At 37.5% G+C, this 18,107-nt stretch overlaps 1 protein-coding gene across 7 annotated transcripts in view; it reads left to right on the top strand.

The window, feature by feature from the left end:
• CACNB2 (calcium voltage-gated channel auxiliary subunit beta 2) overlaps positions 1-18,107 on the top strand; it is a 382,570-nt gene that overhangs the window by 194,995 nt on the left and 169,468 nt on the right. The window contains exon 1 of one of the 7 annotated variants that reach the window (XM_041767561.1): positions 3,771-4,020. The exons of 5 other annotated variants lie outside the window; for them this stretch is intronic. In XM_041767561.1, coding sequence (XP_041623495.1) covers positions 3,970-4,020 — 51 coding nt within the window. In that variant the 5' untranslated portion in view covers positions 3,771-3,969. Of the gene's footprint in view, positions 1-3,770; positions 4,092-18,107 lie in introns of those variants that run through there. One more of the 7 variants, XM_041767562.1, reaches the window with a different exon arrangement.

Genomic DNA, 18,107 nt, shown 5'->3' with positions numbered 1-18,107 from the left:
ACTACTGGATACTGACTTACCCACCTAAGTTAAGATTGCCTTCCCTTTTCTACCTTTTAACACTGGAAAGTGACCAAGTTGTCTTAGATTTGTTATTTCTTGTGGTTTCTGGCATGATACACTGATCTAAAATCCTGCATGGATTTCTGTTATCACCTTCCTTGCTTATACTCTCAATAGTCTATTTGTCTGTGATACCTACACCTCTTATATCTTCTCTCTTTTTTTCTTTGTCTTCCCAGAGTCATCAGGAAAATATTCCTCAGTCCCATTTGAAGGGAAGAAAAAAATCCTATTTAATGTGTGAAAAAAATGCTATCCCAGGAACATACTGTTGTTTAGTGTTAAAGAATATATAGGACCTTGGAAAGGCACTGAAATTGCCTTCTAGAATTTCCGTTCTCCTCCTCCTCCTTTTCAAACCCTAGTTGATTTTTTCCTTACCTGAAACCAGCATTAATTTCTGACATTTTTCTATTGTAAGTATATTTTAGTGGCATCATATATTAATATGAGCTAGACTTGGAAAGCTCACAATCATATATGTCATTGCCAGAAACCTTGAAAACTGATGGTCAAGTATAATTTTTCAAAAATTTCAGAACATTTATCTTAAATGTACAAGGAATATGTGTCAAAGATTTTTTTCTAATTCATCAAGAAAACTAGCAAGATGGTAAAACTAGTTTAAAAGATTAAGGAAGGGATGCATGGGTGGCTCAGTGGTTGAGCATCTGCCTTTGGCTCAAGTTGTGATCCCAGGGTTCTGAGATCAAGTCTTGCAGCCAGCTCCCCATGGGGAGCCTGCTTCTCCCTCTACCTATGTCTCTGCCTCTTTCTCTGTATCTCTCATGAATAAATAAATAAAATCTAAAAAAAAAAAAAAAGATTATGGAAGAGGAGTGCCTGGGTGGTTTGATTGGTTAAGCATCTGCTTTTGGCTTGGGTCATGATCCCAGGGTCCTGGGATCAAGCCCAGCATCAGGCTCCCTGCTCAATGGGAGCCTGCTTCTCCTTCTCTCTCTGCCTGCTTCTTCTCCCCCTGCTTGTGCTCTCTCTCTCTCTCTCTATGTCAAATGAAAAAATAAAATCTTTAAAGAAAAAGATTACAGGAGAGATGTATTTATTTATAGTCATTGAAAGGAAGATACCGGGCTAAGATTTCTTACAAACATACAGAACTGGTTACTGTTGTACAGGACAATAAAACAGTCATTTGGGGGTTATCTTTTATACAGATGGAAATCATTAGCATTTTTACTGGATGAATTTGTTTCTACTGGTCAAATTCACTGGCATTTCTATCAACTTTCTACAAGTTAGTATTTACTCTCAAAATATATAAAATATCCTAATCCAAAGTAAATAGTGAGTTAAACGAAGGTTTCTAATTTCCCTAGAAAATTAGATAATCCTTGGTTGTCAGTTAGACATTTAAAACTTTTGGGGGGTTGAAAAAATAATATAAACCTACCATAAAAAGTTTGAAAATACTAATCTTTTTATGTTTTGTTTTCTTAAGAGAGAGAGAGAACACAGGCCAGGGGAGGGGCAGAGAAAGAAAGAGAAAATCTTAAGCGGAGCCTGATGTGGGACTTGATCTGAGGACCCAAAGATCATAACCTGAACCAAAATTAAAAGTCAGATGCTCAACTGAGTGAGCCATCCAGGCACTCCAAAATACTGAATTTTTTAAAAGAACAAAAAAAACCCTACCCTTAACCCACTACCCAAATGCAACCATGATAATTAGAATTCATGTTTCCTTACAAGTTTTTAACCGTGGAGTCATTATTATGAAAAGAAAAAAATTGATAGGCTATTCTTTTTCTTTGACTTACTCTCATATATGATATGTATTTTGTTATATAATGAAAGTGTCCTATAAACATTTTAGTGTCTATACAGTGATTTGGCATTTTTGTATTCCATTTTCCACTATTTTTTTCTAATTCTAAAATTATTTCTTTTATGAATAAATAATGCACCTATATGAAGTTTTCAGAGTTACAGAAAAAACATAAAAAATAATATAGTGGCCAATGGTGGAGGTGCAGCTGAGTTTAAGAAATAAAATATCACTAACAGAGTTACCCCACCCTCCATTAATTCTTCCAGATGTATTCCTATCCAGATGTAACCACTCTCCTGCATTTAGTACTTTTTCATGTTTATTTGTATTCTTTTACTACCTACAGGAAGTGTATAGCATTTTTGCCTATTTTCAAACTTCATACAAATCATATTATAGGTTCTTAAGGTATAAAGGTTTTACAACTTGCTTTTTTCTATGGACATATTTGTGGGGATTTAATCCATGTAGTTACTTAGAGACCATTCACTCTCCTTGCTGTAGTGTCTCAAACCTTGTTGAGCCACTCTCCTGTTGATACACATTGAATTTGTTACCAGGCTTTTACTAAAATCCCCAGTGTTGCTAGGGACATTCTGTGCATACGCCTCCCTGTGTGCTTGTGTGAGGGATGATGGCAATCCGAGAGCATGGTCATTAACAACTTCACTGCCTTCGCCTTTTGCAAAATCTCTAACTTGGCTGTACCAATTTACACTCCCACTAACAACGTCTGAAAGTCTGGCCGCTTTCCATCAGGGGTTGGCAAACCTTTTCTGTAAAAGACCAGATCAGAAATATTTAAGCCTTGCTAAGCGACATGATCTATCTCATAACTACTCAACCCTGTGACTGTAATGCAAAAACAGCCATAAACCATATGTATATGAATGAACGTGACTGTGTTTGCTTGAACCTTTGCTTGGGGACACTGAAATTTGAATTTCATCTAATTTTCAGTGTCACAAGATACAGTCTTCTTGATTTTTTTTCCAGTCATTTTAAAATGTAACATTCTTAGCTTGCAGGTGATGGGTAATGGGTAGCTGGTTAGTTTTGGCCTTCAGCCAGAGTATGCCAACCCTTGCTTGACATCCTCACCAAAATCTGGTATTTCAAATACATTAAAATATTTTGACCCTAATGGCTGTGAAATGGTAAACTGTGATTTTCATTTGTATTCCTGATCAGTAGTGAAGTCAAGTATTTTTCATGTGTCTTGGCTGCTAGCATTTTCTCTTCTGTGGTTTTATTTATTCATTTTTATTTGCCATATTCTTTTATGTTGTGGGACTTTTATTTATTGGCTTTTGGGAGTCCTTTCTGTCTTCGGGATAGTAATCCTTTGTTACATGCTTTGCAAACATGTTCTTAGAGTATCGTGGTTTTTGCTCCATTTTTTAAAATTGTCTTTTGATGAAAAGACGTTTTCAGTTGAAATGAAATTGAATTTCTCCAAGCGATATTTATGTGGCTGTGTGGAGAAAAAAAAATGTATTTCTCATGCACTTGGAGAATGTGAAAGGTGACCACAAAAGAAAGATATCACTTTCTTGTATGCGAAGGAGGAAATATTTCTTCATCGGATGTGAGCGAAAGAATGTTCTCACTTTTGTTCCAGGCTTTTTTTTCTTTTTCCCCCAGTCTGATCATTTTCTTGAACCCCTGACAGCTTGGCCAGTTGTGCAATCTGTTGTCCTATAGTAGAGAGAGTATCCTTAGCGCGGCCGCAGCCAGTGCCGCCTGGAAGGCCTGCATCTGACATTGATGAAATGTTGCTGGGCTTTCACAAGTGTGCGGGCTTTGCTCCTGCAAAGCCAGCTGACGTAACTGGCAGTAGAAAAAGCCCCTCCCACTTGTGTTTGTTAATTGACTTTGATGAGCTTGTCTGCGAGGCCTAAGTGGTTCCAGAACCGTTATAATCGGAAGAACTTTGAGAAAGTCACACTGGCTGGCTAAGACTGCACACCTCGAGCCAGCCAAGGACGAGGAAGGCAGTTGCTATGCTGGTCAGCAAAGCAAGACTTGGCTGCCTTGAGCTGTTTTATTGAGTTCTTGCCCCCGTGAAGCACATTCCTGCTCTCTGGAGAGCTGGGTCCACTTGGAATTGGGCTGGCATGCTGGACAGACGCCTCATGTCTCCTCAGACTAAGTGCATCATTCCTGGGGTAAGCGCGCGGGCAGGGAGGCAGGCCAGATGCACCGGTGTGGTCTCCAGAAGACGGGCATGTCCTTTATTGTGAGTGAGCTCAAGCGAAATCGCGTCAGTTGCTTCTCTTCTTCTTCTTCTTCTTCTTCTTTTTTTTTTTTTTTTTTTACAAGTTTTCCTTATCTTGCCAGAAATGTCATTTGCAGTGTTATGATGTCAGTGCTCAGGTGGTTTGAGCAGGGAAAGCTCTAACTCTGGTTTGAAACTGGTATGTGATTGAGAACAGTTTAGTAGCTTGGGGCGGGGGGGAGAGACTGGGAGACACTGGAGAGTGGAAATGCTTTTTCCAGCTGTAGACAGTCACTTGTTGCATTTGCACATCGTACTGACAGCCTAGCCACTGAGCTGCTTTATTCCAACCCCCCCAGGCCTTTCTATGTAAATCAAGATGATTTGACTTCCTGCACGGCTGCAAATCCAGATTTCATTGCTTGTTTGTCACCTCAAAAATTTGTGAGTTTAATGAAATACAGGAATGAAAGGCTAATGTTTAAAATACTTGATCAACAGCGCTCTACCTCACAAAGATGGGATGTTTGGGTCTTTAGATAGCGAATGGAACTTTGAAAGTAGAGATCCCCTCATTATTGGTGCCCTCCTAGGGAAGGCTTCAGAACAAATAATTGTTCTAGAACTCATAGATGAAACTAAATAAAAATAAAATCTAAAAAAAAAAAGCCTAAAGTAAAAATCCTAAGGTTACAAATATCTGTGCTAATAGGACACGAAAATACCTTTTTAAAATCAGTAAAATATAGCTTGCCTAGAAATGTTTTCCAAGGTACCTCTTCTGTTTCCAGTTCCAAGCCTCACTAAGTTCATCTAATGAACAAGGAAAAAATAATTCTTGCTGAGAAATACCTGCGTGTGGTAATCATCTATTCTGTGTTTTATGCGACAAAACTGTGAGATGTGTCTCTTAATCTATGTGATCCTTCATGATCTGTTGTTGTATCTCATCTAAAATTTTCTAAGCACACCCTTTCCCTTGCTCACCTTTGTCTGCTTTAAAGTTTATATTTCTATTTCTATAGGCTCTGATGTGGCTGGCAATATGCAAACTAATTCTAAATGATTTCTAAGTAGTTGATAGTTCACGCAAGTATCTGAGCTTTTCAGATGCCACTCACATTTAATTTCGAAATTATTCAATACCTGTTTGTTCTGAGGGATATCTGGAATCATCCTTTCCTGTAAACCTGCCTGCTTTCTAAGAATGTAATCACACACAAAATAGCTGTTATGGTTGTTTCTGCAGAGGAATTCTTTCGTGAATTAGGAAAATGTATAATCCTGAACCCAAATTGCTAAATATCCCAAACTGCCAGATACATTCCAGTGGTCATTTTAAATTTTTCAGCAGTGAAATTGGGCTGAAAAATGTCCCAGTTATTTAATGGGGATGTCTATCTAGATGACTTCAAAATGGTTGAATGATTATCGTACAGTTAATTTCAGTTCTACGAAAGATTATGGGGAATCTGCATGGGGACATTTTATCCTTTTAAACTACTTCCTCTCCTCTGATCCTAGATTTTTGTTTCCTGTGACCTAATCACTTCTCATTTGAACTTATACCAGTGTTTGAATTAGGCTGATAAATACATGGATTTTTGGCCTTAAGAGTTAAAGTTTAAAATAAGTATTTATAAAGACAATTCTCTTTCCATTTAACACCATCCAGTCATCCTCAAAATTCCCCAATGATGGCAGAAACTATTATTTCAATTTGGACAATAATATAAATGGAGATAATTTTTAAATCCATATATGTGTAGATAATTTTAAAAATACATGAGTATGTGTATGTATATGTGTTATGGAGTAACTTTTTAGGATACTGAATAAGCTATATGACCCTGATTTTTGTTCTAATCAAGTATGATTTCAGCTCTTACAGCAGTTATACTTTAAAGTCACTGCAGATCCCCAATGTGTAAAAACCCATGTAGAAACCATACATTTGTTTCCTGTCCTGAATTAAAATGAAATTAATAAACCAGTAAAATCTGATATTGATAATTACTTTTTCACTGGCAAGGTCAAAAAAATGTCTCTGACTAGTGTTAAGTGCATTAGTTTTCTTTTTGTGAATTTTGCTGTTGCATTGTTAAGCTTCTTGAATATTCTTTATGACTGAAACTACGTGCTATAATTCTTAGACCAAGGTAGGGACTCCCTCTATGTCCTTGCCTCCCTTCCTTACAACAAAAATGATCTCTCAGACTTGTGCAGGCTTTTCTGTTTCTTTAGCACATTACCCACAATTTCAGTGTTTTCTTTTTTTTTTTTTAAGATTATATTTATTTATTCATAGAGACAGAGAAAGGCAGAGAGAAGCAGGCATCATACAGAGAGCCCGACATGGGATTCGATCCAGGGCCTCCAGGATCACGCCCTGGGCTGCAGGCGGCGCTAAACCGCTTTGCCACCGGTGCTGCCCAATTTCAGTGTTTTCTGACTGTGGTTTAGAGCAAGCATTTGGATATAGTCACACTTAACTTTGAATATTAGGCCATTCCCTTCATGATAGCTGTGTGATTGGCAGATTTGGATCATCTCTGAATTGTAACGTTAAGAAGAGTAATATCTGCATTTCAAGTGTTTGTGAGAATTTTTCTTAACAATCCCAGTGCATATAGACTGCTTAGTGCAGACCCTTTGGTTATTAAGGGAATGCACATTCCTGTCTACAGTTTCTGCAGTGGCTAATAATGCAAGAACTTGGCTCTGGGACCCCAAACCGTGATATCTAGGAGAGACAGCAAGGGGAATTTATGAGCTGTTTATGATTTGCATACTGGAAGAAAGAGAGATTAAAATAAATAACAGTCCTGTGAAGTGGGACTCCTAATTGGATATCTGTGGATCCGGGATCAGAGGGCTGGGAGAAGGCAAGTGGAAACCCTCTGGAAATGATATGCAAATATTTGAGTCTGTATACAGTCTCATTTTCTAGCTTTAGTATATTCTCACTGTGGCCCTCAACTCCCAAATGGCGAAGCACCAGAGCTCCTGAATGACAATAAGCCCGAAAGAACAAAAAAGTTGGAGGTTAAATATTCTAAGAAATTTAATGATCTTTGAAGTATTATTTTCTTTCTCTTCACCTTTATGTTGCTAAAGCAGTTTAGAAAGGGAAAAACAAGAGAAGTTGATATGTGTCTGTGTGTTCTGTAGGGGAGGAGAACTTTCCCTTTCTTCCCTTCTGGGTTCTTTGGTTGGTCTCATAATTAAATTGACATGAAACAGATGAACAGGAAAGAAAAAAAACAAATTTAATTTTGTACATACGGGAACCCATAAAAATATGAGACTCAAAGAAATGACCAAAGCAGGCAGCCTTTATGCCTTTTAGAAAAAGAAACAATACAGTTGTGAGGAATTGACAAAACAGGGGTTTGGGATTAAAGTAGCAAATTAGTGAAGAAGTAACAAGGTTTTGTTCATACAGCATTTTTGGCTTTGAATCCCCCCCTCTGGTGGTGAGGATGCTTTCTACCCTCCTGGCGCAAGGAGGGTGTCTTCAGATGGGAGATTTATTTCCTGCTCTCAGGGGAAAAAGGAGGTTCAGAGTGTCCTTCTTGTACCAGCTGTTTCTTGAGTAACTTTAATTCAAAATAATGAATATGCCAAAGTGGCATATTTTGGGGTGGGGTGTTTTTTTCTGTTCTACAGGCCCACCTTTAAAATCTCCAGGAAGGGATCCCTGGGTGGCGCAGTGGTTTAGCGCCTGCCTTTGGCCCAGGGCGCGATCCTGGAGACCCAGAATCAAATCCCACATCGGGCTCCCGGTGCATGGAGCCTGCTTCTCCCTCTGCCTGTGTCTCTGCCTCTCTCTCTCTCTCTCTCTCTCTCTCTGTGTGTGTGTGTGTGTGACTACCATAGATAAATAAAATAAAAATTTTAAAAAAATTTTAAAAAATAAATAAATAAAATAAAATCTCCAGGAAGTTTCACAATTCAGAAGTTGCATTGGTAGATTGCTCCAGTATCTTACTGAATTAGTCTTACTCTTGAAAATAAATCAGTTAAAAAAATTTTAATGCAAGTATAGATGACATACAATATTATGTTAGTTTTAAGAATTCAATATCGTGGTTTGACATCTATATACACTGTGAAATGTTCACCATAGTAAGTCTAGTTACCCCTGTCACCATACGAAGTTGTTATAATGTTATTGACCATACTCCCAATGCTATACTTCACATCTCCATGACTTCTTTATTTTATAACTGGAATTTTTATTCTCTTAATCCTCATCATCTATTTTGACTGTCGTCCCACCCCTCTCCTCTGGCAACCACCAGTTTGTTCTCTGTATCAATGAGTCTATCTCTGGTTTTGTTTGTTTATTTATTTTGTTTTTTAGAATCCACATATAAGTGAAATCTTATGGTATTTGTCTTTCTCTATTTGACTTATTTCACTTAGCATAATACTCCATTCATCTATTGATAGGCATTTAGATTACCATATCTTGGCTATTGTAAATAAGACTGCATGAACATAGGGGCAGATATATCCTTTTGAATTAGTGTTTTCATTTTCCTTGGATAAATATTACCCAGAAATAGAATTGCTGGATTGTATGGTATTTCTGTTTTCCATTTTTTGAGGACCTCCATACTGTTTTCCATAGTGAATGTACCAATTTACATTCCTACCAGCAGTGCACAAGGTTTCTATTTTCCCCACATCCTTGCCAATACTTGTTATTTCTTGTCTTTTTAATACTAGCCATATTGACCAGTATGTGAGGTGATATCTCATTGTAGTTTTCATTTGCATTTACCTGATAGTAGTGATGTTGAGCATCTTTTCATGTATCTATTGTCTGTCTGCATGTCTACTCTGAAAAATATCTATTCAGGTCCTCTGTCCATTTTTGAATGAGATTGTTTTATGGTGTTGAGTTGTATGATTTAAAAAATATATATTTTGGTTACTAACCCCTTATCAGATATATCATTTGCAAGTATCTTCCTATTCAGTAAGTGACCCTTTCATTTTGTTGATGATTTCACAATTAGGTAGTTGATAGGAGGCATTTCTAATGGAAACAAAATAAAAATAAGGGTTAATGATTAGAGCAAATTATAAATCCAGTCTAAATTCTGCAGGCCATTGGTCAGGATCTCTAGATTGAACTCAAAGCATTTTCAGATAAAATGAGGGCAAGTAGTAGCAATCTAACAGATTTCTTGGCTTGCAGTATGAATGTCTCTGGTGATCTTCGTGAGTAGCCTCACAGCAATGGGCACAACGATTGTTGACACATGAGCTGTGGTGGTGATTTCCCTGAAGTGCATATCAAGTTGTCTAACATTAGTTTGCATGGCTTTGGAAAAAGAGTTTTCATTCTTAGTGATTTCAAGTCAGACAGTGGGAGAAAATTGGAAATTTTGGAAAATTGAAAATTGCTTATTTTGGAACATTAGAGCAAATATTAAAGAAAATTGGAATAATTCAGCTCCAGTTAGTTTACAGGTAGAAAACATAACATTCAAAGCAATTAACAGGACTGGAATCTAGTAATCCCAAAGGGTTTATTTATAGTTTTCCAATGAAACAAAATTTTTTTCTGAGACTAATTTGTTTGCAAAATAAGTCTAGTCCCATTAAACTTGTCCTGATTATTTATATAAGTGCAACAAGAGTAGTAATTGACCACATGGACTTTTCAAAGTTTGTTTGCTGAAACATTTTATTTATTTGTTTGTTTATTTATTTGAGGGAGAGCATGAGCAGGGAGAGGGGCAGAAGGGATAAGAAGAGAGAATCCACAGGGAGATCAGGTAGGGAGAAAGAGTAATTGTTTCATATTTGTTAATAGGTAGACTTTACCAAATTGCTCTAGGTCATAGGTGGGGGGGGGGGTGGGGGGAGGGGGAAAGAAAAAGTTTTCCTTAAAGCTTGAGAAATAAAACATCAAAGAACCAGCAGTATTTCAAACAAAAAGTCATGAAAATTGTAATCATCTTCATCAGTTCATTTAGTCCCATGTAATTAATTCTTGTTCTGCTTGAATTCAGTTTTTCCGTTAGTTCTAGAAATTCTTACCTAGTTCAGTGATATGATCTTAAAGTTATCAGAAACCTCTGTTCTAGGGTATTTGTCAGAGTCCTTTCCCTGAATGTCTCTGAAGATGAAACATATTTGCAAAACCATCAGAGTTAAGTAATAACTTGTGTAAATGACAAAAGACTTAAAAATGAGATGGTTAAAGATCTGATGAGAGTTCATTATAATGCAATTGACAAGGGAATTTGGTTTTTTCTGTAACATATATTTTAAGATAATTACTAGAATTATGACTGATAGCATTATACCAGGACACATCAGATTTTTAGGAATTTCATAGAATTTCTAGAAAACTTATATTAATAATTTCAACATATATATTTCCTAAATAAAGTTTAGCATCACTTCTTATTTGACAATTTAACATATCAAATAAGCTTAATTAGTATAATATCTTTTTATAAGGGGTGGGGAATCAATCTTCTGAGATATTCTAGGGAACCTCTAGAAAATCCCAAATTTAGTTTGAGGTCAAAAAGACTTCATTTAGAATTTGATTTGGGAAGCTTGTTCAAAAATGTCAAAAGGTGGACAGCCTGGGTGGCTCAGCGGTTCAGCGCCACCTTCAGCCCAGGTCGTGATCCTAGAGTCCTGGGATCGAGTCCCATGTCAGGCTCCCTGATGGAGCCTGCTTCTCCCTCTGCCTGTGTCTCTGCCTCTCTGTCTCTCTCTGCATCTCTCATGAATAAATAGATAAAATCTTTTAAAAAATGTCAAAAGGTTTTGGGCACTTAACTAATTAGGGTTATGGAACATTACAAAATTTAAGACTTAATTAGCTATTGACAATAAAAGATTATAAAACAAATACAGAAGGTTACACAGTTGTGAGCAACACTTAGCTTATTTAATATTGAGAAGATTCAGTGTTCTTAAGTAATCAAAAACCTGATTAAAACAAAATGGAGATCAGGAAATTATTTTGTAAGACACAAAATCTTTGCTTTCTAAGAAGATTACTTAAAAGGGTAAAGAAAAATCTTTCACAGTCTCTTATAATAAGCAGCAGACCAGTCGTCCAACAAAACTTTGTCCCTTTTGCAAATGAAAGAAAATTAAGGTTTAGTTTTACATAAGCACCCTATTAAAGCTTATTTTTAAAACCTCTGTTAAGAAATAAATAAATAAATAAAATCTCTATATTAATAATTCAACTTTAGCCACTTGATTACACAAACTAAAATTCTTTCTCTCTCTCCTTCTTTCTCTTTCCAGCTGCCTATTTCCATTTAGTTTCTTCTTTGTTTCCCTTTTTCTCATTCTGAAATAACCAATCGTATTTTAGGACAAAATTGTTGTCTTCCCTCTTAACAAAAATGCATGTGTATACTTGATACTTTTTCTTGCCCCAAGGTATTTTGCACTTTTCTTGCATAAAGATTTGTTTTCTTTATTATTTCTACTCTATTTACTCTATTTCTATTTTAATTATACTTATTAGAATTCATTCTTAACTCTTGGAAACCATAATTTCTAAAAAAAAAAAAAAACTAAGAAATAAGCAATTGCTAACTGTATGTCATATCAGCTTACTTTAGATTGACAAACTAATGAATACATTTTATAATTCCTAGAGATATAGGCTTCCTCATATTTTAATTTTTCATTGTGGTACAAGACATGTTTACTAATAGACTCAAATATCTTTAGTTCTTTATCTAAATATCTTTAAGCCAAAATTAGGTAAAACTTAGGTTTGGGTAATTAATGTTTCAGTGTTCTGTCTTATTTAGAAATAATCTTGCAAATACAGTAAGTCAGTTGTTTAGGATGAGAGCTCACTAAAAGCAATTCTTTTCCCCAAATATAGACATTTTTCCAAATCAGAGATCCTTCATGTGGCCATTGATCAGTAGGATCTTATATTAATCTCAATAGTGACACAAACCAATAAGCCATAAGGCTTAACCACGGATACAGGAGGTGTCCCAACAGAGAATGCAAAAGGTACAGCCCTTAAAGACCCAGAAAATTCACGCCCAGTGTTAGCCTAAGAAAGCAGAGACCCTCGTTATCATAGGCGGTAACAATGATGTAGTGAATACGGTGCCTCTACTTTTCCCTGTCCCCAGTCAGAGACGTGCTCATCTGTGTCACCAGGCAGGTGCTACTGGGATGGGACTTTTCTAGCACTAACAAGTCCATTAAGGTAGTAATGACAAAGCCCCTTTAAGGACTGGGACCCTTAATGACAAATTCCCCTGAGAGCTTGCATGGAAGACAAAGAGAATGGTGCTTGTGATGACTTCACATCTCAGAATCCCATTCTATTTGACTGGCACCCAAAATGCACGTTGGTACATGTACCTTGTGGCTGATGGGGACCAGAGAGGATATCCTCAGTGGTTATAGCCCAAGCTCTCAGGCCCTAGAACAAGACAAAAGGAAAACCTCATCCAGTTTTTACCTAGGGGACCCATAGCAAAGTTGGCCTAGACAGACGCTGGACTGGTGAGAACCATGAGCTTACCAGTTGGTAACGCCAGCTCAAACAACAGGCTTATAAGATCTAGGCCTGCCTTCTCCCCTCTGCTTTTCTTCCTTATTACAGATGCCATAAAAGACAGAGACAAAAGAAAATCATGACCATTTCTGGGAGGAATCCATAGAAAATAAGGATACTTATAATAAACCTTTCCAGAAAGGAACTAGGGACCCTTTCATTTTCTCCTGCTAATCTAAACTTAGAAAAAGAAAAGGACTCTCACTACTTTTGTTCCCAAGAGACCCGGTAGGCCGTGACCTGGGAGAGTGACATGGTTAGAGTTCTTACCTTCCACTGGCTCTTGCAGGGGTTCTAGGGTCTGGCCGCTGCAGAAACCCTGGAGCGAGCAGTGTCCAGCCAGGGGATAACCCCCACTTTGGACCCCAAAACGATATTGGAGAAGAATTTCCATTATTGCCTTCTAGGTTCTTCGGCTGGTCTGATAAATAAACTGAACTAAGATAGATGAACAAGAGAAAAGCAAATTCAATTTCCTACGTATGGGAGCCCATAAAAATAGGAGACTCATCATGACCAAAGCAGACAGGTTTTATGCCTTTTATGCCAAGAAGCAATAAATTTGTGAAAAAATTGGCAAAACAGTGCATCCTGGGTTGCTCAGCGGTTTAGCGCCACCTTCAGCCCAGGGCCTGATCCTAGAGACCAGGGATCGAGTCCCACATCGGGCTCCCTGCATGGAGCCTGCCTCTCCCTCTGCCTGTGTCTCTGCATCTGTGTGTGTGTGTGTGTGTGTGTGTGTGTGTGTGTGTGTGTGTGTGAGTAAATAAAATAAAATCTTTAAAAAAAATTTAAAAAGAATTGGCAAAACAAAGAAGTTTGGGCAAATCAGTGAAGAAGTAGCAAGGCCTCCAATTCCCTACCTCTGGCCATAAGGATGCCTTCTACCCTCCTGGTAAACTGAGAGCGTCTTCATGTGGGAGACTTATTACCTGCCTTCTGGGAGACAGAGGAGCATCAGAGTGTCCTTCCTGCACAAGCTATTCCTTAAGTAACTTCAATTCAAAATAAGCATTATTCTGAAGTGCCATACTTTGGGGTGGCATATTCTGCTCTCCTTCAATTCCTATATATCATAAAACAAATAATGGTCTAAAGCTACAGGTGCTGCTGCATCATTTTTCAGGTATAACTCGTACTTAAATGGAATTCTAATGTTAAAAAGCCCCGGTGGCTAATATGCGTATTTTAAAGGGGATTCTTTAAAGGATGATCACAGGGATGCTGGCTTTATCCCCAGGACATGTCAGAATGTTTGATTTCACCTTGCCCCATAAAACAGTCGGTTCATAAAAAAGACAATTTTGCACAACCCAACAAGAGTTGCCAAAATATTTTTATTGTTAAAATGGAAAAAACTCGAAAGAGAGCTTTACATATCAAGTAATTAATGAAAAGTGATTAGCATTAACTATATAAAAAATCTTATAACAATATAAATTATAAATATATATAAATATTATAACAATATATTATGATGCTCCTGGGTGACTCAGTTGGTTGGGCATCCTACTCTTGATTTTGGCTCAGGTTGTAATCTCGGGGTCCTGAGATCAAGCCCTAGGTGGGGCTCCATGCTCAGTGGGGAGTCAGCTCAAGATTCTCTCCCTCTCCCTACCTCACACTCTCTCCCTAAAATAAATAAAAATATAAGAAATATTAAAGGAAATGTGTGTATAGGAACACCACTGCCTCATCTCTTTGGGTCAAATATTTTTGTTCTGGCAAATTATATCCCAGTCCTTTTCTGTAAGCTTATATGGTCTTATGGCTGCAACTATCACATACAGACTATTCTGGAGTCTGTCTTTTTCTTTCAGCTGTATTTTGAGATCACTTTGAAATCATAGCATGATATAGTATTGTGCAGATTTCCCATAGTTTGTCTAAATAAGATGGTCATTTATTTGTTGGAATTTTCATGCATTTTATAATTTTGTTTTTATAGATAAATCTGTAATAACACTTTTGAGCATATGGTTTTGGCTCTGTTAAATAACATCCTTGAGATAAAATCTCAGATGTGGAATTATTTGCACAGTGAGTGGGTTTGAATGTTCTTACGTCTCTGGTTTTGCTTTCCATACGTCTTTTCAAAATGATTATACCAGTTGCCACTGCCAACATAAGATGAATACCATACTAATTTCATAACAATGCACCCCACATTAGGTATTAATAATTTCTTTAAAATGTAAAAAATTACACAATAATGCTTTAATTTCTATTCAGTAGACTATTAGCAAAGGTGAGTTTTAACTGAATGTTTTTTATATTGTTTGGATCTCTGTGTAAATATGTTAATAGGTTTCCCAGGGATTAGATTCTTTTTTTTGGTTTTAAATATTTTTATTTATTTATTTAACAGAGAGATAGAGAGATCCAGAGACCACAAGCAGGAGGAGCATCAGACAGAGAGAGAGAGAGAAAGAGAAGCAGGCTTCCTGCCAAGTAGGGAGCCTGATGCTGGGCATAATTAATCCCGGGACCCTGGGAACATGACCTGAGCCAGAGGCAGATGCTTAACTGACTGAGCCACCCAGGTGCCCCCAGGGATTAGATTCTAGTGTTATTTTTATTTGTTAGATATTAACAGAATTACAAAATAAACTATTGGATAGTGTTTTCCCTTGTCCAGTCCCAGCCATCAAAATATTTCCTTTTAAATTTAGATTGTAGCACCCTGCTGATTTCACTAAAGGGTAGTCTAGTGTGAGACAATAGCACATTGGGTTTGATTAAAATCAACACTAAACTAGTCAAAAGATTAAGTCTTAATTTTGGAAAGTAAAATAAAAAGCTTCGACTTTGTTTAGATATCTAACTTACTGTGTGCAGAGAGCTAATGGCTCTCCACAAAATAAGAAAAAGACCACATCTGACTCAAGCTGTAGTTAATACGAGCAGCATATGGTCTCACCTTTAGATTCATAGATTTTGCACTGCTGAAGACAGCACAAGCCACTAAGTCATCAGGTTGTTGATTCAGGGCTGTCAGAGCTCAGAAAGGACTTCCCATGGGGCTTCCCATTCAGTGGTTGTTCGGGGTTAGTGGGGGGACTTGTCTCCCTAATTCTTCCCATAGAGTTGGAGAAGTAGAACTTCCTATACTCTTTCTTGGCAAAGGACCTGCTATCATTTTGACTTTAACATTTGGTAACTTTACAAACAATACTTACTTGTCTTTCAACCTTGGTCCAATGATACAACCAATTATTTTGGTGAGTGGCATTGTAGGTGTCAGAAAAGAGAAAAATCTGACCCCTATATCATACCTGAGATCCTTGTCTGTGCTGCCAACACATAAACTAGATCTACTACAATCCTGAAGGTTCCACAGCCTCTGCCACAGACGCCCTTTATACAAAGTCTGGTTTATACCGTCCTGGGCCTCCTTGTCTTCTTAGTCACAGACAACAGAAAATGGCCTTGATTGGAGAATATGATAGGATTTGAGAACATGGTAAGATGGACAGAGCTCACTGCACTGAAAGAAGAACGAGATTTTTTTTCTTGGTTCTACCTCTTGCGTCTTCATTTGGAAGCAAATCAGTTAACATCTTTAGGTTTGTTTTATCACCTATAAAATGAAAGTAATAATTCTTATCTCTGCATTCCTCCATGTGGGAGGCTGTAAAGGCCCAGGGGGGTGATGCAAAGTACTTAAAGCATCTCAGAATAGCTGTTTCTAGTTTTGTCTTCCTTTTGAAGCCCTAATAATTGCTTGAAGAATGTACCTTCAATATGAGTGTGTATAAAAGCAAGTAATCTCACCTCACATCATTTTCCCCTATTTTTTCTTCTTTTCCTTTTTCTTTCTTTTCTCTTTTGAGTCTCTCTTGGCTTGGCCTCAGCACATATATTATTGTTGCATGAAACCTGATGAGCCTGTGGTCCTCCCCCTGCTGGGTCCAGGTTTATGACCATTTTCATGACTTTGTTTAATAAGGTTTAGTGTTCAATAAAAACACATGCTTGGAAATCTTTCAAGGCCAAGTGCCACATCAGCGGGTTTTGTGAATCATTCACAGCTCTGCTTCCAAAGCTTTTATGGGCTTTCATGGTAGACTGTGAATAATTAATGCTAATTGATGTTTGGGTGGTTTTTTTTTTTTTAAAAAAAAAGCCTCTGTACATGCACTCAAATAGAACCATATGAAAAAGAAGTCACGCTATTGCCAAAATATTAATCACCTACATATGACATGTATTGAGTGCTACCCAGGGGAAATTAAATGAGACATCTATTGTTGAGGATATTACCATTGATTCAGATAACGTTAACAAGATAAAAAATATGTGTATGCACCTGTGCAAATACTGTAACATAAAGAGCCACGAATCTCTCTGCTATAGACAAAATAAATATTTAGAGAATTCTCAGGGTAAAAGATCGGTTGAAAGTGCGGAAGTTGTGAAATTGAATCAAATTTCACAAATTACAAATTTGATCCAATTTCACAACAGGCAAAGGATGAGTTTCTGAACAGTCTCCTTAATATGATTGAGTCAGTGTACCTATGTTTTCTCCTGTGGAGATCCGAGATAGTTATGGGGCTGAATTGGAGCTCAGTAAATGTTTATATTTTAAAGAGCTTGCCAACCTGTCTTCTCTTCTTTCTGTTTCGCATGGAAGATAGGAGTTCAAAGCCTATTGTAGAAGTTGTGATAGGACATGGGGTTCCCATGAGAACTGGCACGTGAATGCTTCGGTCTAACCCTAGAGAGATGTGATGTTGCAGCGAGGGCAGCTAATTGGTGGAGATGTTGAAAGTTGTTTAAAGAGAGCCCAAAAAACAGTTATTCCTGAGCTCCAGACTAATAAAACTACTTTAGTTAATAAGAGATAGTTTGTGTGAATAATAAAGGGTCCCCACTGCTGATGTAGTATCTGTTTTGGGGTTGAAAAAATACGTATTTGTCTAATTTCTACAGCTGAGTGAGACCACCTGCCTTCTCTGGGACTGTGTTTCCTTCTCACGGTGCAAACCTAGCATTCGTCTTGGCATTAAAACCAAAGGCATTAGGCTAAGTGAAATGAGCCAGCCAGGAGATGGCAAATGCTGTATGTTTTACTTATATGAGATACCTGGAGCAGGTAAACTCATAGAGCCAGAAGGTAAAACTATGGTTGCTGGGAGCTGAGGGGAGTGGAGGGAAAAAGGGGGGCATGCTTAATGGGGCAGGGTTGTAGTCTGAGATGATGGAAAGTTCTGGAGATAGAAAAAGGTGATGGTTGCACAACAATGTGAAGATAATTAATGCCATTGAACTGGCCACTTCAAAATGGCTAAAATGGTAAATTTTATGCTGTATTCATTTTACCACAATTTTTTAAATGCAAGTAAAAGGGCGCCTGGGTGGCCCAGTCAGTTGGGTTTCTGCCTAGGTCATAATCTCAGGGTCAGGAGATCAAGCCCCACCTCTGGCTCCCTGCTTGTATGGCAGAGTCTGCT

Source organism: Vulpes lagopus, chromosome 8 (genome assembly GCF_018345385.1).
Source record: "Vulpes lagopus strain Blue_001 chromosome 8, ASM1834538v1, whole genome shotgun sequence".
Taxonomy (NCBI): domain Eukaryota; kingdom Metazoa; phylum Chordata; class Mammalia; order Carnivora; family Canidae; genus Vulpes; species Vulpes lagopus.
The sequence above is the reverse complement of the archived record's forward strand: the minus strand, read 5'-3'. Positions and strand labels throughout refer to the sequence as shown.